The following is a 19,663-nucleotide window of genomic DNA, read 5'->3' as shown; positions in this document are numbered from 1 at the left end:
ACAGTTAATGTTTCAGGTCGATGGCCTTTCATCAGAATTGTCAACCCAGACATGGGTCGTCAATTGGTTGGGAGATGGGTATGTTCTGTGATTGGCAGGATGTGACCAGTAGTGTTCCCCAGGGGTCTGGACTGGGGCCTCACACCTTTTCACCATGTATATCAATGACTCGGATAAAGGACTAGGGAGTTGCATATTCACATTTGCAGATGACATTTGTGAGGAGACACAAAGATACATCGACAGACTAAGTGAGCGGGTAAAACAGTGGCAGATGTGGTTCAGTGTGGAGAAGTGCTAGGTCACCCAATTTGGATCCGAGAAACACAATTCAAAGTATTTTAATGGAGAGACGAGGAGCTGTGGGGGAGCAGAGGGATTTGGGTATCCATGTACGCAATCCACTAAAACCTAGCACATGGGCTTGTGTGGATTGGAATACAAAGGGTGGGGGGTGGAGAGGAGAGGAGAAGTTGTGCTTCAGCTGCACAGAACCTTGAGCAGCCCCCACCTTGGGCACTGCATTCAGTTCTGGGCACCGCACCACAGGAAGGATATCTTGACCTTAGAGTATACAGGGCAGGTTCACCAGAATGATACCAGGGCCTAGAGTTTAATTATAAGGACAGTTTGCATAAACTTGGGTTGTATTCCATTACGTTTAGAAGATCCAGGTGTAATCTGATACAGGAATTCAATAGGATAGATACAGAGAAACTATTTTCTCTGGTGGGGGAATCTTAGAATTGGAGCTTGGCTATTTAGGAGTGAAATCCGAAAGCACTTTATCACACACATGGTAGTGGAAATCTGGAATTCTGTCTCCCAAAGGCTGTGGATGCTGGGGGTCAATTGAAATTTTCAAGACGGAGATGGATAGATTTTTGAGGTAATGGTATCAAGGGATATGGAGCAATAGTGGGTAAATGAAAGTTTAGGTACAGAGCAACCATGATCTAATTGAGTGGCAGAACAGGCTCAAAGGGTAGAATGGCCTATTCCTTTTTCTATTTTCCCACATGTGATCATAAGAGACACAGGAAATATTTACAGCCATGATTGATGACACTGAACCTGAGGGAATATCTGGTGCAGACTTGAAATTTGTAACACATGGAAATTAATGTAATTTTTAATTGATTTTATTTAGATGTAACCTATGCTAATTTAGCTTGAATAACATTTTCAAAAATTATGGGAGGAATATTAAAATGAGTATATTAACATTCACAGTACAGAATGTGCCCATTGCTTAACTTATGCAGACATCATATAGAACTAAATCAGACGTGAATGATCCTGTGTAGGCAGATTATCTTTTTATTAATTCCAGCCTTTTACCATTGCTGTCACTGAATCTGCTGAATTTGCCTTTGTTTCTGTCCAGGGGAGAGGTATGTTCCTGGTGTAGGTCATGTGATGAGAGATGATGTCACTTTGAGAGAGGTGATCCATTTACTGTGCATTGAACCAATGCCTCACAGTGAACTGGCAAAATCATTACCTGAAAATGTGAGTATTCCCACTTTGACACACACTTTCTCAGTGTATTGGACCCTGAGGCGGGATAAAGAAAGCACTTGCATTTATATAGTGCCTTTTACCTCGGGGCATCCCAACGCACTTTGCAGCGAATCAACACAACTTGTAGCGCCTTTATTCGCAGTAAACCATCCCAAGGTGCTTCACAGGGGTGTTATAAGACACAAAATTTGACATCGAGCCAGATCAGAAGAAATTTGGGCACGTGACCAAAAGCTTGGTCAAAGAGGTAATATCTAAGGAGGAAAGAGAGGCAGAGAGATTTAGGCAGGAAGTTCCAGATCTTGGGGCCTAGGGAACAGAAGGCACGGCCACTAATGGTTGAGCAATTAAAATCGGGGATGCTCAAGATGGCAGAATTGGAGCAGTGCAGATATCTTGGGGGTGGAGGGGGAGCTGGAGGAGATTAGAGGTGGGGAGGGGCGAGGCCATGGAGAGATTTGAAAACAAGAATGAGAATTTGGAATTCGAGGCGTTGCTTAACCGGGAGTCAATGTAGGTCAGCGAGCACAGGGATGATGGGTGAGCAGTACTTGGTGTGAGTTAGGACACGGGCTGCCACGTTTTGGATGACCTCAAGTTTACGTAGGGTAGCATGTGAGAGGCCAGCCAGGAGTGCGTTTGAATAGAAAACTGTGAATTTCTGTTGTAATGTCGGAAACGCGGCAGCCAATTTATGTACGGCAAAGTCCCACATGTGCACATCTGTCCACTTTTAGAAACCGTTTCGAAACCCATCGCTTCAAACAAGCTTTCAGTCACCCCGCTCCTAACCTTTCCCACCAAAGCTCTGTCAGCTGTGTGAAGCACTGAGATTTTTTCTACATTTACAGATGCTATATGGACACAAGCTATAGTTACTGGCATGTGATGTGTAGCTACGTCACCATACATGTAAACCCTGAGCCAGGGCAGCCGAGGCCACAAGCTCTGGAATTCCCTCCCGAAACCTCTCCTCCTCGTCTCTTCTCTCAGCTGTGACTCAGTGGGTAGCACTCTCTCCTGAGTCAGAAGGTTCAAGTCCCGCGCCAGGAATTTGAGCGCACAAATCTAGGCTGACACTCCAGTGCAGTGCTGAGGGAGTGCTGCACTGTTGGAGGTGCCGTCTTTCGGATGAGACATTAAACCAAGGCCCCGTCTGCTCTCCAATGAACGTAAAAGATCCCATGGCACTCTTTTGAAGACGAGCAGGGGTCCTGGCCAATATTTATCCCTCAATTATCATAACAAAAACAGATTATCTGGTCATTATCACATTGCTGTGTGTGGGAGCTTGCTGTGCGCAAGTTGGCTGTTGTGTTTCCCACATTCTGAAAAGGGAGGGTGAACAGCCAGTTGTCGTGATGCATATAGGTACCAACGATATAGGTACCAACGATATAGGTAACAACGATATAGGTAACAAAATGGGATGAGGTCTTACGAGACGAATTTAGGGAACTAGGAGTTAAATTAAAAAGTAGGACCTCAAAAGTAGTAATCTCAGGATTGCTACCAGTGCCACGTGCTAGTCAGAGTAAGAATCGCAGGATAGCTCAGATGAATACGTGGCTTGAGAAATGGTGCAGAAGGGAGGGATTCAAATTCCTGGGACATTGGAACCAGTTCTGGGGGAGGTGGGACCAGTACAAACCGGACGGTCTGCACCTAGGCAGGATTGGAACCAAAGTCCTAGGGAGAGTGTTTGCTAGTGCTGTTGGGGAGGAGTTAAACTAATATGGCAGGGGGATGGGAACCTATGCAGGGAGACAGAGGGAAATAGAAGAGGGGCAGAAGCAAAAGATAGAAAGGAGAATAGCAAAAGTGGAGGGCAGAGAAACCAAAAGCAAAAAGGGCCACATTACAGCAAGATTCAAAAGGGGCAAAGTGTGTTAAAAAGACAAGCCTGAAGGCTCTGTGCCTCAATGCGAGGAGTATTCGGAATAAGGTGGATGAATTAACTGCGCAGATGGCAGTTAACGGATACGATGTGATTGGCATCATCGAGACATGGCTGGGAACTCAACATCCAAGGGTATTCAGCATTTAGGAAGGATAGACAGAAAGGAAAAGGAGGCGGGGTGGCGTTGCTGGTTAAAGAAGAAATCAATGCAATTGTAAGGAAAAACATTAGCCTGGATGAAGTGGAATCGGTATGGGTGGAGCTACGGAATACCAAAGGGCAGGAAACGCTAGTGGGAGTTGTGTATAGACCACCAAACAGTAGTAGTGAGGTTGGGGACAGCATCAAACAAGAAATAAGGGATGTGTGCAATAAAGGTACAGCAGTAATCATGGGCGACTTTAATCTACATATAGATTGGGCTAACCTAACTGGTAGCAATGCGGTGGAGGAGGATTTCCTGGAGTGTATTAGGGATGGTTTTCGAGACCAATATGTCGAGGAACCAACCAGGGAGCTGGCCATCCTAGACTGGGTGATGTGTAATGAGAAGGGACTAATTAGCAATCTTATTGTGCGAGACCCTTTGGGGGAAAAGTGACCATAATATGGTAGAATTCCTTATTAAGATGGAGAGTGACACAGTTAATTTGGAAGCTAGGGTCCTGAACTTAAGGAACGGTAACTTCGACGGTATGAGGTGTGAATTGGCTAGAATAGACTGGCAGAGGATACTTAAAGGGTTGACGGTGGATAAGCAATGGCAAACATTTAAAGATCACATGGATGAACTTCAGCAATTGTACATCCCTGTCTGGAGTAAAAATAAAACTGGGAAGGTGGCTCAACCATGGCTAACAAGGGAAATTAAGGATCGTGTTAAAACCAAGGAAGAGGCATGTAAATTGGCTAGAAAAAGCAACAAACCTGATGACTGGGAGAAATTTAGAATTCAACAGAGGAGGACTAAGGATTTAATTAAGAAGGGGAAAATAGAGTATGAGAGGAAGCTTGCATGGAACATAAAAGCTGACTGCAAAAGCTTCTGTAAATATGTGAAGAGAAAAAGATTAGTAAAGACAAACGTAGGTCCCTTGCAGTCGGATACAGGTGAATTTATAATGGGGAACAAAGAAATGGCAGACCAATTGAACCAATACTTCGGTTCTGTCTTCACAAGGGAAGATACAAATAACCTTCCGAATGTACTAGGGGACATGGGTCTAGTGAGAATGAGGAACTGAAAGATACCCTTATTAGGCGGGAAATTGTGTTAGGGAAATTGATGAGATTAAAGGCCGATAAATCTCCGGGTTCTGATAGTCTGCATCCCAGAGTACTTAAGGAAGTGGCCCTAGAAATAGTGGATGCATTGGTGATCATTTTCCAACAATCTATCGACTCTGGATCAGTTCCTATGGACTGGAGGGTAGCTAATGTACGCCACTTTTGAAAAAAGGAGGGAGAGAGAAAGCAGGTAATTATAGACCGGTTAGCCTGACATCAGTAGCGGGGAAAATATTGGAATCAATCATTAAGGATGAAATAGCAGCCCATTTGGAAAGCAGTGACAGGATCGGACCGAGTCAGCATGTGCTGGGACCCCAGCTCTTTACAATATACATAAACGATTTGGATGAAGGAATAGAGTGTAATATCTCCAAGTTTGCGGATGACACTAAACTGGGTGGCGGTGTGAGCTGTGAGGAGGACGCTAAGAGGCTGCAGGATGACTTGGACAGATTAGGTGAGTGGGCAAATACATGACCGATGCAGTATAATGTAGATAAATGTGAGGTTATCCATTTTGGGGGCAAAAACACGAAGGCAGAATATTATCTGAATGGCGGCAGACTAGAAAAAGGGGAGGTGCAACGAGACCTGGGTGTCATGGTTCATCAGTCACTAAAAGTGGGCACACAGGTACAGCAGGCGGTAAAGAAGGCAAATGGTATGTTGGCCTTCATAGCTAGGGGATTTGAATATAGGAGCAGGGAGGTCTTACTGCAGTTGTACAGGGCCTTAGTGAGGCCTCACCTGGAATATTGTGTTCAGTTTTGGTCTCCTAGTCTGAGGAAGGACGTTCTTGCTATTGAGGGAGTGCAGCGAAGGTTCACCAGACTGATTCCAAGGATGGCTGGGCTGTTATATGAGGAGAGACTGGATTAACTGGGCCTTTATACACTGGCGTTTAGAAGGATGAGAGGGGATCTCATAGAAACATATAAGATCCTGACGGGACTGGACAGGTTAGATGCGGGAAGAATGTTCTTAATGTTGGGGAAGTCCAGAACCAGGGAACATAATCTTAGGATAAGGGGTAGGCCATTTAGGACTGAGATGAGGAGAAATTTCTTCACTCAGAGTTGTTGACCTGTGGAATTCCCTGCCGCAGAGAGTTGTTGATGCCAGTTCATTGGATATATTCAAGAGGGAGTTAGATATGGCCCTTACGGTTAAGGGGGATCCAGAGGTATGGAGAGAAAGCAGGAAAGAGGTCCTGAAGGAATGATCAGCCATGATCTTATTGAATGGCGGTGCAGGCTCGAAGGGCCGAATGGCCTACTTCTGCATCTATTTTCTATGTTTCTGTATTTCAACAGTGACTACACTCCAAAAGTACTTCATTGGCTGTAAGGTGCCTTGAGATATCCGATGGACATGAAAGGTGCTATATAAATGCAAGTCTTATTTCTTTTTCTTCCTTTAAGACAACCCTTAAAATCTATCTCCTTCACTACACCTGTCCTAATGTCTGCTTATGTGTCTCTGTCAAATTTTATATGATAACACTCCTGCGAAGTCTCTTGGGATGTTTTGCTACGTTAAAGGCGTTAAATGCAAGTTGTTGAACATAAAGGAATTGTACAGAATAAGGTTATATCGTGCCTTTGTCCAACCATTTACCCAGTTTTTACTTTATCCTTTATTAAAATATGATGGTTTCATTTTACTAAATATTAGCTGTGGCTAGTCTCCGAATAATAACCTCGTTCATCAACCCGACCTTCAATTTGAAATACTAAATGTGCTGTTCAAAAGTGTGGTAGGACTGGTTTTGTTGAACATCGTGCATTGTAAAAAATGTTTTAATTACCGTGAGCAATGTTAATGATTAATGTGATGAAAGCATGCGGTAGCAGTTAGCCAGTTTGTGAAAAAAATACTAAATTATTTTAACAGGAGAACAATGAAACTGGTTTGGAAAATGTTATACATCAAGTGGCCACTTTCAAGTAAGTCTAGTTTCTCGTATGAATTATTGAAGTGTAATCTATTTTTTCAAACATATAAGGTCTACTTTTGCTGCAAAGTTGCTCAGTACTTTGAGTGCTAATGTGCTAATTCAATAGCACATCACTAGTTTTTTAAATCAGAAGGACCCTTTTCATTCACCCCCTCCTTACTGTTTTGTTTAAATTGGAGATCATTTCTTTCACAAATGGTTTAATTCGATGGTTCCACATGTCTAAGAACTTTTACCACTCCAGTAAATTATGCTCTCTTTCCCCCTCCCCACCGCCCCTGCAAATAGTCAACTTTGGCGTACAACTGAATAGGCCATTATCCAATGAAGGAAACATTAATCAGATTATTATCCTTTTAAGAATTTGAGGCTATACAGAGTTGTGACAGTCCTATAGTTGTATCTCTTCCTCTTCCTGGCACCCCACCCCACTCCAACCACCACTGATACAACCTATTAGGCTTCAAATTATGCATCATTCTCCTAACCTTACCTGGTTATTTATGAGGCAATGCTGCTGTGAGCACACAGGTTTGTGAATAATAATCTTGATCAGCTCTTTCACATCAAACAGGGCACTACTTGTAGTCCACTTTTCATTTCCAAGGTGTTTTTTTTTTTTCTTGCAACCTCTGGAGTCGGGCCTTATTCTTAAGTTTCCAACGTTGCCGCTGAAGACATTTTTTTTTGCTTTGAAAGCGAGACAGTTGGCGGGGGGGAGGGGAAGGGCGGTTGGGGGGTAGGGGGGGGCTGTGGCACTTCCATCAGTGACTCATTGGAATCCACTCTTCCTCAGAATTGGTTGATGCCATCTATCGGGATCCACACGTCCTGACACACACCAGGGGTACTTGCGTTGTTTTCTTCCCCGCGGTTTACAGAATTTCGCAGCTCTCGGTGAACATTGAATGTGCAAGAAAGAAATTTCCCAAATCTTTATGGTTTCTCAGTAATTGATGCAAAGAGACATGCAATCCCAATTTGTCAACGCAGCTTCAGGCAGGTGAAGAGAGCAGTGTAGGGCCACTCGAAGGAACGATCCAAAATGACCATACCAGTGAGGCAAGATTCCGTGATGATTCAGAAGCCTTGGAAGGTGGTGTTGGGGGGGTTCATCAGCCCTCACCCACCGTAAGAGTGTGCAACCATCTAATCTTGGAATCCTGCATTCGTTCTGATAGATAAGGTATTAAAATTGATACAGCATCTGCTGGTATGAACCCATTCAGATCCTCCAGATTCACCATTGAATGTTTTGATTGGTGCCAATTAATTCTGAAGCAAAGGTGAAAAACTCGTATGGCTCGGGCAAAAGGAGTAATTATCTCAAGGAACTCCTATCGACTCCCACAAACTTTGCCAAGGGTTTACCTCTTGCTTGGACTCCATCTCTACAGTGAGAGTGTTTTAGCCAGCCTCCCATGTGGTGGAACTTCTGCAGTCCCAAACCAGAGAAAACGTACTTGCACTGTGCACATTAAAGGATTCTAAGGATGTAGCTAAATCCAAATTCTTGGAGGCTGAGAAATCCATGGAAGAAATGGATGGAAGCTGCCAATAAAAGCCATTATTACTATATTTATCTTGGTTATAAAAAGCACATTAATATTTATATAAGAACAGGATTGCAAGTTACATGGGTAGACAGAGGGGAACAAATACTTGTGCTGCTGAATGATGGTCATAAGAATATAGAAAATAGGAGCAGTAGTAGGCCATTCAGCCCTTCGAACCTGCACCGCCATTCAATATGATCATGGCTGATCCTCTGTCTCAACACCATATTCCTGCTTTGTCCCCATACCCCTTGATGCCTTTTGTGTCTAGAAATCTTTCTATCTCCGTCTTAAAATATATTCAGTGACTTGGCCTCCACAGCCTTCTGTGGTAGAGAATCCCACAGGTTCACCACCCTCTCAGTGAAAACATTTCTCCTCATCTCGGTCCTAAATTTCCTACCCCGTATCCTGAGACTGACTCCTTGTTCTAGACTTCCCAGCCAGGGGAAACATCCTCCCCGCATCCAATCTATCCAACCCCGTCAGAATTTTATACGTTTCAATGAGATCCCCTCTCATTCTTCGAAACCCTGCCATCCCAGGAATCAGTCTGGTAAACCTTCGCTGCACTCCCTCTATGGCAAGTATATCCTTTCTTGGGTAAGGAGACCAAAACTGCACACAATACTCCAGGTGCGGTCTCACCAAGGCCCTGTACAACTTTAGTTAGACATCCTTGCTCCTGTACTCCAATCCTCCTGCAATGAAGGCCAATGTACCATTTGCCTTCCTAACTGCTTGCTGCACTTGCATGTTTGCTTTCAGTGACTGGTGTACAAGGACAGCCGGGTCCCTCTGTACATCGACACTTCCCAAGCCATCACCATTTAAATAATACTTTGTCCTTATGTTTTTCCGACCAAAGTGTATAACTTCACATTTATCACCGTTATACTGCATCTGTCATGAGTTTGCCCACTCACTCAACCTATCTAAATCGCCTTGCAGCGTCTTTACATCCTCCTCGCAGCTCACAATCCCACCTAGTTTTGTATTATCAGAAAACTTGGAAATATTACATTTAGTTCCCTCATCCAAATCATTTATACATATATATTGTGAATAGCTGGGACCCCAGCACTGATCCCTGTGGCACCCCACTAGTCACTACCCGCCACCCCAAAAAAGACCTGTTTATTCCTACTCTGTTTCCTGTCCGTTAACCAATTTTCAAATCATGCCAGTACATTACCACCAATCCTATGTGCTTTAATTTTGCACACTAACCTCTTATGTGGGACTTTATCAAAGGCCTTCTGAACAGAAGAAATAGGAACAGGAGTAGGCCATACGGCCTCTCGAGCCTGCTCCGCCATGCAATAAGATCATGGCTAATCTGATCTTGGCCTCAGCTGCACTTTCCTGCCCATTCCCCATAACCCTTTGACTCCCCTGTAGTTCAAGAATCTGTCTATCTCTGACTCAGCCTCAACTCTCTGGGGTAGAGAATTCCAAAGAGTCACAACCCTCTGAGAAGAAATTGCTCCTCATCTCCATCTTAAATGGGTGACCCCTTATTCTGAAACTATTCCCCCTAGTTCTAGATTCCCCCATGAGGGGGAACATCCTCTCAGCATCTACCCTGTCCAGACCCCTCAGTATCTTATATGTTTCATTAAGATCACCTCTCATTCTTCTAAACTCCAGTGAGTATAGGCCCAACCTGCTCAACCTTTCCTCATAAGACAACCCTTTCATCTCCGGAATCAACCTTGTTAACCTTCTCTGAACTACCTCCAATGCAAGTATAGCCCTCCTTAAATACGGAGACCAAAACTGCCGCCGTACTCTAGGTGTGGTCTCACTAACGCCCTGCACAGTTGTAGCAGGACTTCCCTGCTTTTATACTCCACCCCCCCCCCCCCTTGAAATAAAGGCCAACATTCCATTTGCTTTCCTAATTACTTGCTGTACCCGCATGCTAACTTTTTGAGTTTTATGTATGAGGACCCCCAGATCCCTCTGTACTGCAGCATTTTGTAATCTCTCTCCATTTAAATAATATTTTGCTTTTCTATTCTTCCTACCAAAGTGGATAACCTCACACTTTCCCACATTATAGTCCATCTGCCAAATTTTTGCCCACTCACCTAACCTATCTATATCCCTTTACAAATTCTTTGTGTCCTTCTCACAACTTGCTTTCCCACCTATCTTTGTATCATCAGCAATTTGGCTATAATACACTCGGTCTCTTCATTCAAGTCATTAATATAGATTGTAAATAGTTGGGGCGCCAGCACCAATCTCTGTGGTACCCCACTCGTTACTGTTTGCCAACTGGAAAATGACCCATTTATCCTGACTCTCTGTTTTCTGTTAGTTTGCCAATCTCTATCCATGCTAATACATTACACCCAACACCATGAGCTCTTAACTTGTGTAGTAACCTTTTATGTGGCACCTTATCGAATGTCTTTTGGAAATCCAAATGCACTACATCTACTGGTTCCCCTTTATTCACCTTGCTTGTTACATCCTCAGAACTCTTAATAAATTTGTCAAACATGATATCCCTTTCATACAATCAAGCAGAGTCAACATGGTTTTATTATGATTTTCTAAATGTCCTGCTGCTACTATCTTAATAATGGACTCCAGCATTTTCCCAATGACAGATGGTAGGCTAACCGGTCTATAGTTTCCTACTTTCTGTCTGCCTCCTTTCTTGAATAGGGGCGACATGTCTTTTGTGGATGGCTAGGGTTGAAGAATATGTTGTCAGGTTAGACTTTGAGGTATGAATTTTTATGTGAAAACCGCTAGGAACATTTTTAACTAAATAATAGTGAGTGTGCGAGATTATCAATTTGTTTGGATAGCACATTGGACTGGCTGGAGGGGGAGCTGTTAATTCTTCAAAGTTGGGTGGGGAGACATCGCAATGTCTTATGCTTCTGATCTCTAAACAAGTTGGGAATGAATTGATGAAAAAAACCTCCCTAGTAAAAGTGTTTTTTTGGTGGGCAACATGTGAACATTCTAGACACTCATTCTGGAACATTCCTTCAATTTCAGTTCTGGGCAGTGTATGCTGTTTCGGGTCACTCAGGCTGGTTTATTAAATTACCTGGTTGATGTAGAATGGTCTACTCTCCCTAAAAATGATAAGAGATTCATGTTTGGAGTCATTGATTAGACTCCTTATAACAGCCCAGGTCAACTCGAGTATCAAAAGGTGTGTTTTTTTTTTAAATGCCAAACTTAGCGTATGAGCAACGAACTGCACACGTTTATTTGGTGGAAAGCCAATTCAGATTTGCATCTGGAAAGCGCATGTCACTATTTATAGTATTGGGGACTGTACTAAACACTGAGTAGGAATAGGCTAATGACTTGGGCTGCTGAATGATTGTCCTTTGTCTTCTCCAGAAAGCCGGGGTTGTCTGGGCATGGTGTATATGAGCTAAAACCTGAATGTCTGAAGCACTTCAATCTGTTCTTCTACCATTATTACAAGTCACAGCAGACCAAGGTAAATACTACCTCTCTCTCGTTATGTTTCTGCTTGAACTTTGCTAATTTTTACTAATATTCTAATTACTATTACAAATTAATGCTATCTTTAGTCAATTAAGTCGAGTAAACACAGGGATCAGTGCTGGGACCCCAACTAATTAAAATCTATGTCAATGACTTGGAAGAAGGGACTGAGTGTAACGTAGCCAAGTTTGCTGACGATACAAAGATAGGAGAAAAACAAATGTGTGAGGAGGACACACAAAATCTGCAAAAGGACATAGACAGGCTAAGTGAGTGGGCAAAAATTTGGCAGATGGAGTATAATGTTGGTAAGTGTGAGGTCATGCATTTCGGCAGAAACAATCAAAGGGCAAGTTATTAGTTAAAATAGAGAAAGATTACAAAGTGCCGCAGTACAGCGGGACCTGGGGGTATTTGTGCATGAAACACAAAAGGATAGTATGCAGGTACAGCAAGTGATTGGGAAGGCCAATAGTATCTTGGCCTTTATTGCAAAGGGGATGGAGTATAAAAGCAGGGAAGTCTTACTACAGCTATATAAGGTTTTGGTGAGGCTACACCTGGAATACTGCGTGCAGTTTTATTTTCCATATTTACGAAAGGATATACTTGCTTTGGAGGCAGTTCAGAGAAGGTTCACTGGGTTAATTCCGGGGATGAGGTGGTTGACTTATGAGGAAAGATTGAATAGGTTCGGCCTCTACTCATTGGGATTCAGAAGAATGAGAGGTGATCTTATCGAAACATATAAGATTATGAGGGGGCTTAACAAGGTGGATGCAGAGAGGATGTTTCTGCTGATGGGGGAGACTAGAACTAGAGGGCATGATCTTAGAATAAGGGGCCCCCCATTTAAAACTGAGATGAGGAAAAATTTCTTCTCTGAGGATTGTAAATCTGTGGAATTCGCTGCCTCAGAGAGCTGTGCAAGCTGGGACATGGAATAAATTTACAACAGAAATACAGTTTCTTAAACAATAAGGGGTTATGGGGAGTGGCAGGGAAGTGGAGCTGAGTCCATGATCAGATCAGCCATGGTCATATTAAATAGTGGAGCAGGCTCGAGGGGCTGTATGGCCGACTTCTGCTCCTATTTCTTATGTTCTTATGTAAACCACATGTTGCTGTACAGGGTTTAGGTGAAGGGCGGGGCTACTAGCTAACTGGCTGTTGATCACAAAGATTAGTGGAAAAGCGGGTTGTGTAGAGGACACAGAGAGGCTGCAAGGAGATTTAGATAGGTTAAGCGAATGGGCTAAGGTTTGGCAGATGGAATACAATGTTGGAAAATGTGAGGTCATCCACCTTGGGGGAAAAAAAAACCCAGTAAAAGTGAATATTATTTGAATGGGGAGAAATTACAACATGCTGCGGTGCAGAGGGACCTGGAGGTCCTTGTGCATGAATCCCAAAAAGTTAGTTTGCAGGTACAGCAGGTAATCAGGAAGGCGAATGGAATGTTGGCCTTCATTGCAAGAGGGATGGAGTACAAAAGCAGGGAAGTCCTATGCAACTGTACAGGGTATTGGTGAGGCCGCACCTCGAGTACTGCGTGCAGTTTTGGTCACCTTACTTAAGGAAGGATATACTAGCCTTGGAGGGGGTACAGAGACGATTCACTAGGCTGATTCCGGAGATGAGGGGGTTACCTTATGACGATAGATTGAGTAGACTGGGTCTTTACTCGTTGGGAGTTCAGAAGGATGAGGGGTGATCTTATAGAAACATTTAAAATAATGAAAGGGATAGACAAGATAGAGGCAGAGAGGTTGTTTCCCCTGGTAGGGGAGGCTAGAACTAGGGGGCACAGCCTCAAAATACGGGGGAGCCAATTTAAAACCGAGTTGAGAAGGAATTTCTTCTCCCAGAGGGTTGTGAATCTGTGGAATTCTCTGCCCAGGGAAGCAGTTGAGGCTAGCTCATTGAATGTATTCAAATCACAGATAGGTAGATAGATTTTTAACCAATAAGGGAATTGAGGGTTATGGGGAGCGGGCGGGTAAGTGGAGCTGAGTCCACGGCCAGATCAGCCATGATCTTTTTGAATGGCAGAGCAGGCTCGAGGGGCTAGATGGCCTACTCCTGTTCCTAATTCTTATGTTCTGGAAGTAAGATTCAGTGAGCTAGCCTGGCCCATTTTATGAGAGATGGAAACAAATATTGGCCATTCACATAGTGGGACTTGACCAAAGGCTAGAATTTAGTAAGCGACCAAAGTATATCTCAAACAAACATTAAGATAATTGAGGGGAGATGAGGGGAATTTTTTTTTATTCAACAAGCTGTTACAATCTGGAATGCACTGTCTTGGAAGGCTGTTGGAAGCAGAAAGTAATTGGATATATAGTTGAAAAGAAAACATTTACAGGGCTATGCGGATAGAGTGGGTGCCTGGGACTGATTGGGTATTATCCCTTTCAGAGAGCTGGCACAGGCACGGTGGGTCAAATGGCCTCCTTTATGTGCTGGATCATTCTATGAATAAAATGGTCTCAAATTTTAAAAGGCATTTTTATCTTTATTAAACATACTGTTTTTTTTATTGTTTGATTATGATATTTAATATATTGAAATGAATGGGTAAAGTGTTAATGTCCAGTCTATTAACATCATTAGTTAGTTACACCTCATGTTCTTTCTCTCTCTTGAGGTTGTGCTCTTGTGTCTTTTTAATATACTTCGAAGAATAGAATAGAATTGAAAAGTAGAGAAGTTATGCTAAACTTTTATTCATAGAATGATACATGTTAAACTTGTAGCGAACCTTGGTTCGACCACACTTGGAGTACTGTCTACGGTTCTGTTTGCTATTTTGTACAAAAATTGGCTGTGTGGTTGATAATGAAGAGAAAAGCCATGGACTGCAGGAGGATATCAATCTACTGGTCAGGTGGGCAGAACAGTGGCAAATGGAATTTAATTCAGAGAAGTGTGAAGTAATGCACTTGGGGAGGGCTAATAAGGAAAGGGTATACACATTAAAGTGTAGATGAACAAAGGGACCTTGAAGTGCTTGTCCACAGATCCCTGAAAGTAGCAGGCCAGATGGATAAGGTGGTTAAGAAGGCATACGGAATGCTTGCCTTTATTGGCCGAGGCATAGAATATAAGAGGAGGGAGGTTATGCTTAAATTGTATAATACTCTGGTTAGGCTACAGCTGGAGTACTGCGTGCAGTTCTGGTAGCCGTGTTATAGGAAGGACGTGATTGCACTGGAGAGGGTGCAGAGGAGATTTACTAGGATGGAGAATCTTAATTATGAGGACAGATTTGTTATGAGGCTGGGTTTGTTCTCATTGAAACAGAGGAAGCTGAGAGGTGTATAAAATGTTGAAGGGCCTGGATATAGTGGATAGTAGGGGCCTATTTCCCTTGGTGGAGGGGTCAATTATATGGGGACATAGTTTTAAGGTGGTTGGTCGAAGGTTTAGAGGGGATTTGAAGGGGGGGCTTCTTCACGCAGACGGTTGTGGGGGTCTGGAACTCACTGTCTGGAAGGGTGGTGGATGCAGAAACCCTCACCACATTTAAAAGGTGCTTGGATGGGCACGTGAAGCGCCGTAACCTGCAGGGTTACGGACCTAGAGCTGGTAAGTGTGATTAGATTGGATAACCTCTTGGCTGGCGCAGATACGATGGCAAGTACTGCAGGGAATCGAATACGACCAGAGTGATCTCCTGGACTAGTTTCGATCGCCTGGATGGGTCGGAGAGGAATTTTCCCAGATTTTATTCCCCAATTGGTCTGGGTTTTTTACCTCGTTTTTTGCCTCTCCCAGAAGATCACATGGCTCCGGTTGGGGTGGATTGTCGAATGTTTGTGTCGAATGTCGTAGTTGTGTGGGGCGGACTGGTTGGGCTGGGTGCTCTTTACCTGTCCGTCATTGTTCATAGGTTTATATGTAATCTTCAGGGCTGCTGACCGAGGGCCGTGCGCCTCTTTGTCGGCCGGTGCGGACACGATGGGCCGAAATGGCCTCCTTCTGCGCTGTAAATTTCAAGTTTCTATATAGAGGCAGCAGAGAGGGAACAAAAAAGATTTACAAGGATAATACAAGAACTGCAAGGTTATAACTATCAAGAAAGGATGAACAGGCTGAGTCTCTTTTCTCTTGAAAAGAGAAGGCTGAGGGGTGACCTAGTAGAGGTCTTTAAAATTATGAAAGATTTGATAGAATAAACAGAGTGTTTCTACTTGTGAGGAAGAGCAAAACTAGAGGTCATCAATATAAGATAGTCACCAAGAAATCCAATAGGGAATTCAGAAGAAACTTTTTACCCAGAGTGGTGAGAATGTGGAACTTGCGACCAGAGTAGTTGAGGCGAATGGTATAGATGCATTTAAGGGGAAGCTTGATAAACATATGAGAGAAAAGGGAACAGAGGGTTTTGCTGCTAGATTAGATGAGGAAGGGACGGGAGGAGGCTCGAGGGGAGCATAAAAGCCAGCATAGACTGGTTGGGTTGAATGGCCTGTTTCTGTGCTGTATATCCGATGTCATTTTATGTGATGCGGGTTCTTGCCGTGTCCAGAAGTAGCACTGTAACCTCTGGCTCAGCCTGTTAAACAGACGCAACTAAAAGACAGAACTTTTCGCCAACTAACTGAGCAATGTCAAGTACTGTTTTAGTGAATCATCCACCAATCAGAGTGCAGCAAATCTATAAGATTAGGCCTACTTGACCTATTATTTTTTAAATCTGGGGCAGGAGGCTTTCAAAGATGTAATTTTAGTGATTGTGCTAAGTTTCATCATTCCCCTCCCCCTTTTTATTAAAGGCTGAGGATGAGCAGAAGAAAAGGAAAAAACAAGCCAACAGCGATGAAGGTAATTCGATTTTTAAATGGGGAATTTAGTATTTTCCGGGTGTATTCAGAAGTGAGAGGTGTAGCTTGTAACTTCCCCTTGTGGATTCGCATTCCACATTGTAATCTTCAGTAGCAAGAAGATTGTTGGAAATACTTCTTTCCAACCTGATGGTTTGGCCACAGTCTGTGCATCAGGAGGGAGCGATGGGCAACAGTTGCAGGGTAGCTGGGTGGTCAGGTAGTCCGGCATGAAATTACAGCGGGATATTGATAGATTAAGTGAATGGGCAAAACTGTGGCAAATAGATTTCAATATAGGCAAGTGTGAGGTCATCCACTTTGGACCTGAAAAGGATAGGTTCATCAAATAATCAAAAAGGCTAATGGAATGCTGGCCTTTATACCTGAGATCGATAGCTTTTTGATAACCGAAGGTATGGGGCGAAGATGGCTATATGGAGTTGGGTCACAGAGCAGCCATGATCTCATTGAATTGTGGAATAGGCTCGAGGGCCTAACTGGCCTCCCCCCGTTCCTAATGTTCCGAAGTATGCAGCTGCCCTGAACTTCGCAGTTCAGGTGAACACAATATTGCACGGAACAATAATTAAATAATTTAGTAATACATGAATCGAATTTTATAATTTATTCCCACCATCTGCTATTTGCCTTCAATGAAACTTTTAATTGCACAATAAATTATTTAAGCATACAAGTTCAAACGCAAGATATAATCCTTCCTGCCGCAGCATAAGCCCTTGGTTACATAAGGCGATTCGCTAAACATAGTTGGGTGGGGTGGGGGTTGGGGTGGGGGGGTGGATAATCGTCTTGAGCTGCGACACAAAAAGAACTGCAAGCTGTAAAGGCAACCAGTTCTTGCCATAAGTGCTTTTATGGGAGATACCTTGGAGCAGTGAGGAGAATTTTTTTTCAAAGGTATGAATCCATTTTAAATCCATTTGGGGCATACAGTTTTATGCCATTTGAGGGCCAGGATCCCACCAAAAAAAAGCACCTAGAAGATCTGTTATTTGCACACGCACATACTAATGTGTTGCTCCAGCAGACTTTAGATATAGAATCAGCTGTGTTTTAAAAGGGAGATTGATATATTGCATAAAATTAACATAAGATCCACAGCACAAAAAACAGGCCATTCGGCCCAGCTGATCTATGCTGGTATTTATACTTCACGTGAGCCTCCGTCCCCTCGAATGACTTCTTCCCAACCTGCCCCGATATCCCTCTATTCCCCTCTCTCGTGTCAAGCCTCCCCTTAAATATGCCAATGCTATCTGCTCCGACCAGTACATGTGCTAGTGAGTTCCCCACTCTCATCACTCTCGTGTAACTGATTCCCTCCTAAATTCTATATTTGATCTGTTAATGGCTATCTTATATTTATGCCCCCTTGTTCTGGACTCGCCCACGTGGAAACAGGGTGTGCGTGGGGAACAACGTCATAATTTAAAGTCCTTTAGTAGGTCGACATAAGAAATAGGAGGGGCAGACCATTTATCCTCTCGAACCTGCTCTGCCATTCAATAAGATCATGGCTGATCTGATCTTGGCCTCAACTCCACTTTCCTGCCCGCTCCCCATAACCCTTGACTCCCTTATCGCCGCCTCTTAATCTTCTACTTTCCACAGATTAAAAAGCCCAAGCCTGCTCAATCTTTCCTGATAGTTGCGGTCATAGAAACATAGAAACATAGAAAATAGGTGCAGGAGCAGGCCATTCAGCCCTTCTAGCCTGCACCGCCATTCAATGAGTTCATGGCTGAACATGAAACTTCAGTACCCCCTTCCTGCTTTCTTGCCATACCCCTTGACCCCCCGAGTAGTAAGGACTTCATCTAACTCCCTTTTGAATATATTTAGTGAATTGGCCTCAACTACTTTCTGTAGTAGAGAATTCCACAGGTTCACCACTCTCTGGGTGAAGAAGTTTCTCCTCATCTCGGTCCTAAATGGCTTACCCCTTATCCTCAGACTGTGACCCCTGGTTCTGGACTTCCCCAACATTGGGAACATTCTTTCTGCATCTAACCTGTCTAAACCCGTCAGAATTTTAAACGTTTCTATGAGGTCCCCTCTCATTCTTCTGAACTCCAGTGAATACAAGCCCAGTTGATCCAGTCTTTCTTACTAGGTCAGTCCCACCATCCCGGGAATCAGTCTGGTGAATCTTCGCTGCACTCCCTCAATAGCAAGAATGTCCTTCCTCAAGTTAGGAGACCAAAACTGTACACAATACTCCAGGTGTGGCCTCACCAAGGCCCTGTACAACTGTAACAACACCTCCCTGCCCCTGTACTCAAATCCCCTCGCTATGAAGGCCAACATGCCATTTGCTTTCTTAACCACTTGCTGTACCTGCATGCCAACCTTCAATGACTGATGTACCATGACACCCAGGTCTCGTTGCACCTTCCCTTTTCCTAATCTGTCACCATTCAGATAATAGTCTGTCTCTCTGTTTTTTCCACCAAAGTGGATAACCTCACATTTATCCACATTATACTTTATCTGCCATGCATTTGCCCACTCACCTAACCTATCCAAGTCACTCTGCAGCCTCATAGCATCCTCCTCGCAGCTCACACTGCCACCCAACTTAGTGTCATCCGCAAATTTGGAGATACTACATTTAATCCCCTCGTCTAAATCATTAATGTACAATGTAAACAGCTGGGGCCCCAGCACAGAACCTTGCTGGTACCCCACTAGTCACTGCCTGCCATTCTGAAAAGTACCCATTTACTCCTACTCTTTGCTTCCTGTCTGACAACCAGTTCTCAATCCACGTCAGCACACTACCCCCAATCCCATGTGCTTTAACTTTGCACATTAATCTCTTGTGTGGGACCTTGTCGAAAGCCTTCTGAAAGTCCAAATATACCACATCAACTGGTTCTCCTTTGTCCACTTTACTGGAAACATCCTCAAAAAATTCCAGAAGATTTGTCAAGCATGATTTCCCTTTCACAAATCCATGCTGACTTGGACCTATCATGTCACCATTTTCCAAATGCGCTGCTATGACATCCTTAATAATTGATTCCATCATTTTACCCACTACTGAGATCAGGCTGACCGGTCTATAATTCCCTGTTTTCTCTCTCCCTCCTTTTTT

General features: G+C 43.5%; 1 protein-coding gene across 2 annotated transcripts in view; it reads left to right on the top strand.

Annotated features, from left to right (window-relative positions):
* ubr1 (ubiquitin protein ligase E3 component n-recognin 1) overlaps positions 1-19,663 on the top strand; it is a 171,852-nt gene that overhangs the window by 90,682 nt on the left and 61,507 nt on the right. For both annotated transcript variants that reach the window (XR_011593045.1, XM_070878717.1), the window contains exons 21-24: positions 1,388-1,512; positions 6,608-6,660; positions 11,603-11,705; positions 16,495-16,543. Coding sequence is in view for 1 of the 2 variants with exons in the window: in XM_070878717.1 (XP_070734818.1) it covers positions 1,388-1,512; positions 6,608-6,660; positions 11,603-11,705; positions 16,495-16,543 (330 nt within the window). In the remaining variant the exon portion in view is untranslated. The remainder of the gene's footprint in view (positions 1-1,387; positions 1,513-6,607; positions 6,661-11,602; positions 11,706-16,494; positions 16,544-19,663) is intronic.

The sequence above is a fragment of the Pristiophorus japonicus genome, chromosome 4 (genome assembly GCF_044704955.1).
Source record: "Pristiophorus japonicus isolate sPriJap1 chromosome 4, sPriJap1.hap1, whole genome shotgun sequence".
Classification (NCBI taxonomy): Eukaryota; Metazoa; Chordata; class Chondrichthyes; family Pristiophoridae; genus Pristiophorus; species Pristiophorus japonicus.
The sequence above is the reverse complement of the archived record's forward strand: the minus strand, read 5'-3'. Positions and strand labels throughout refer to the sequence as shown.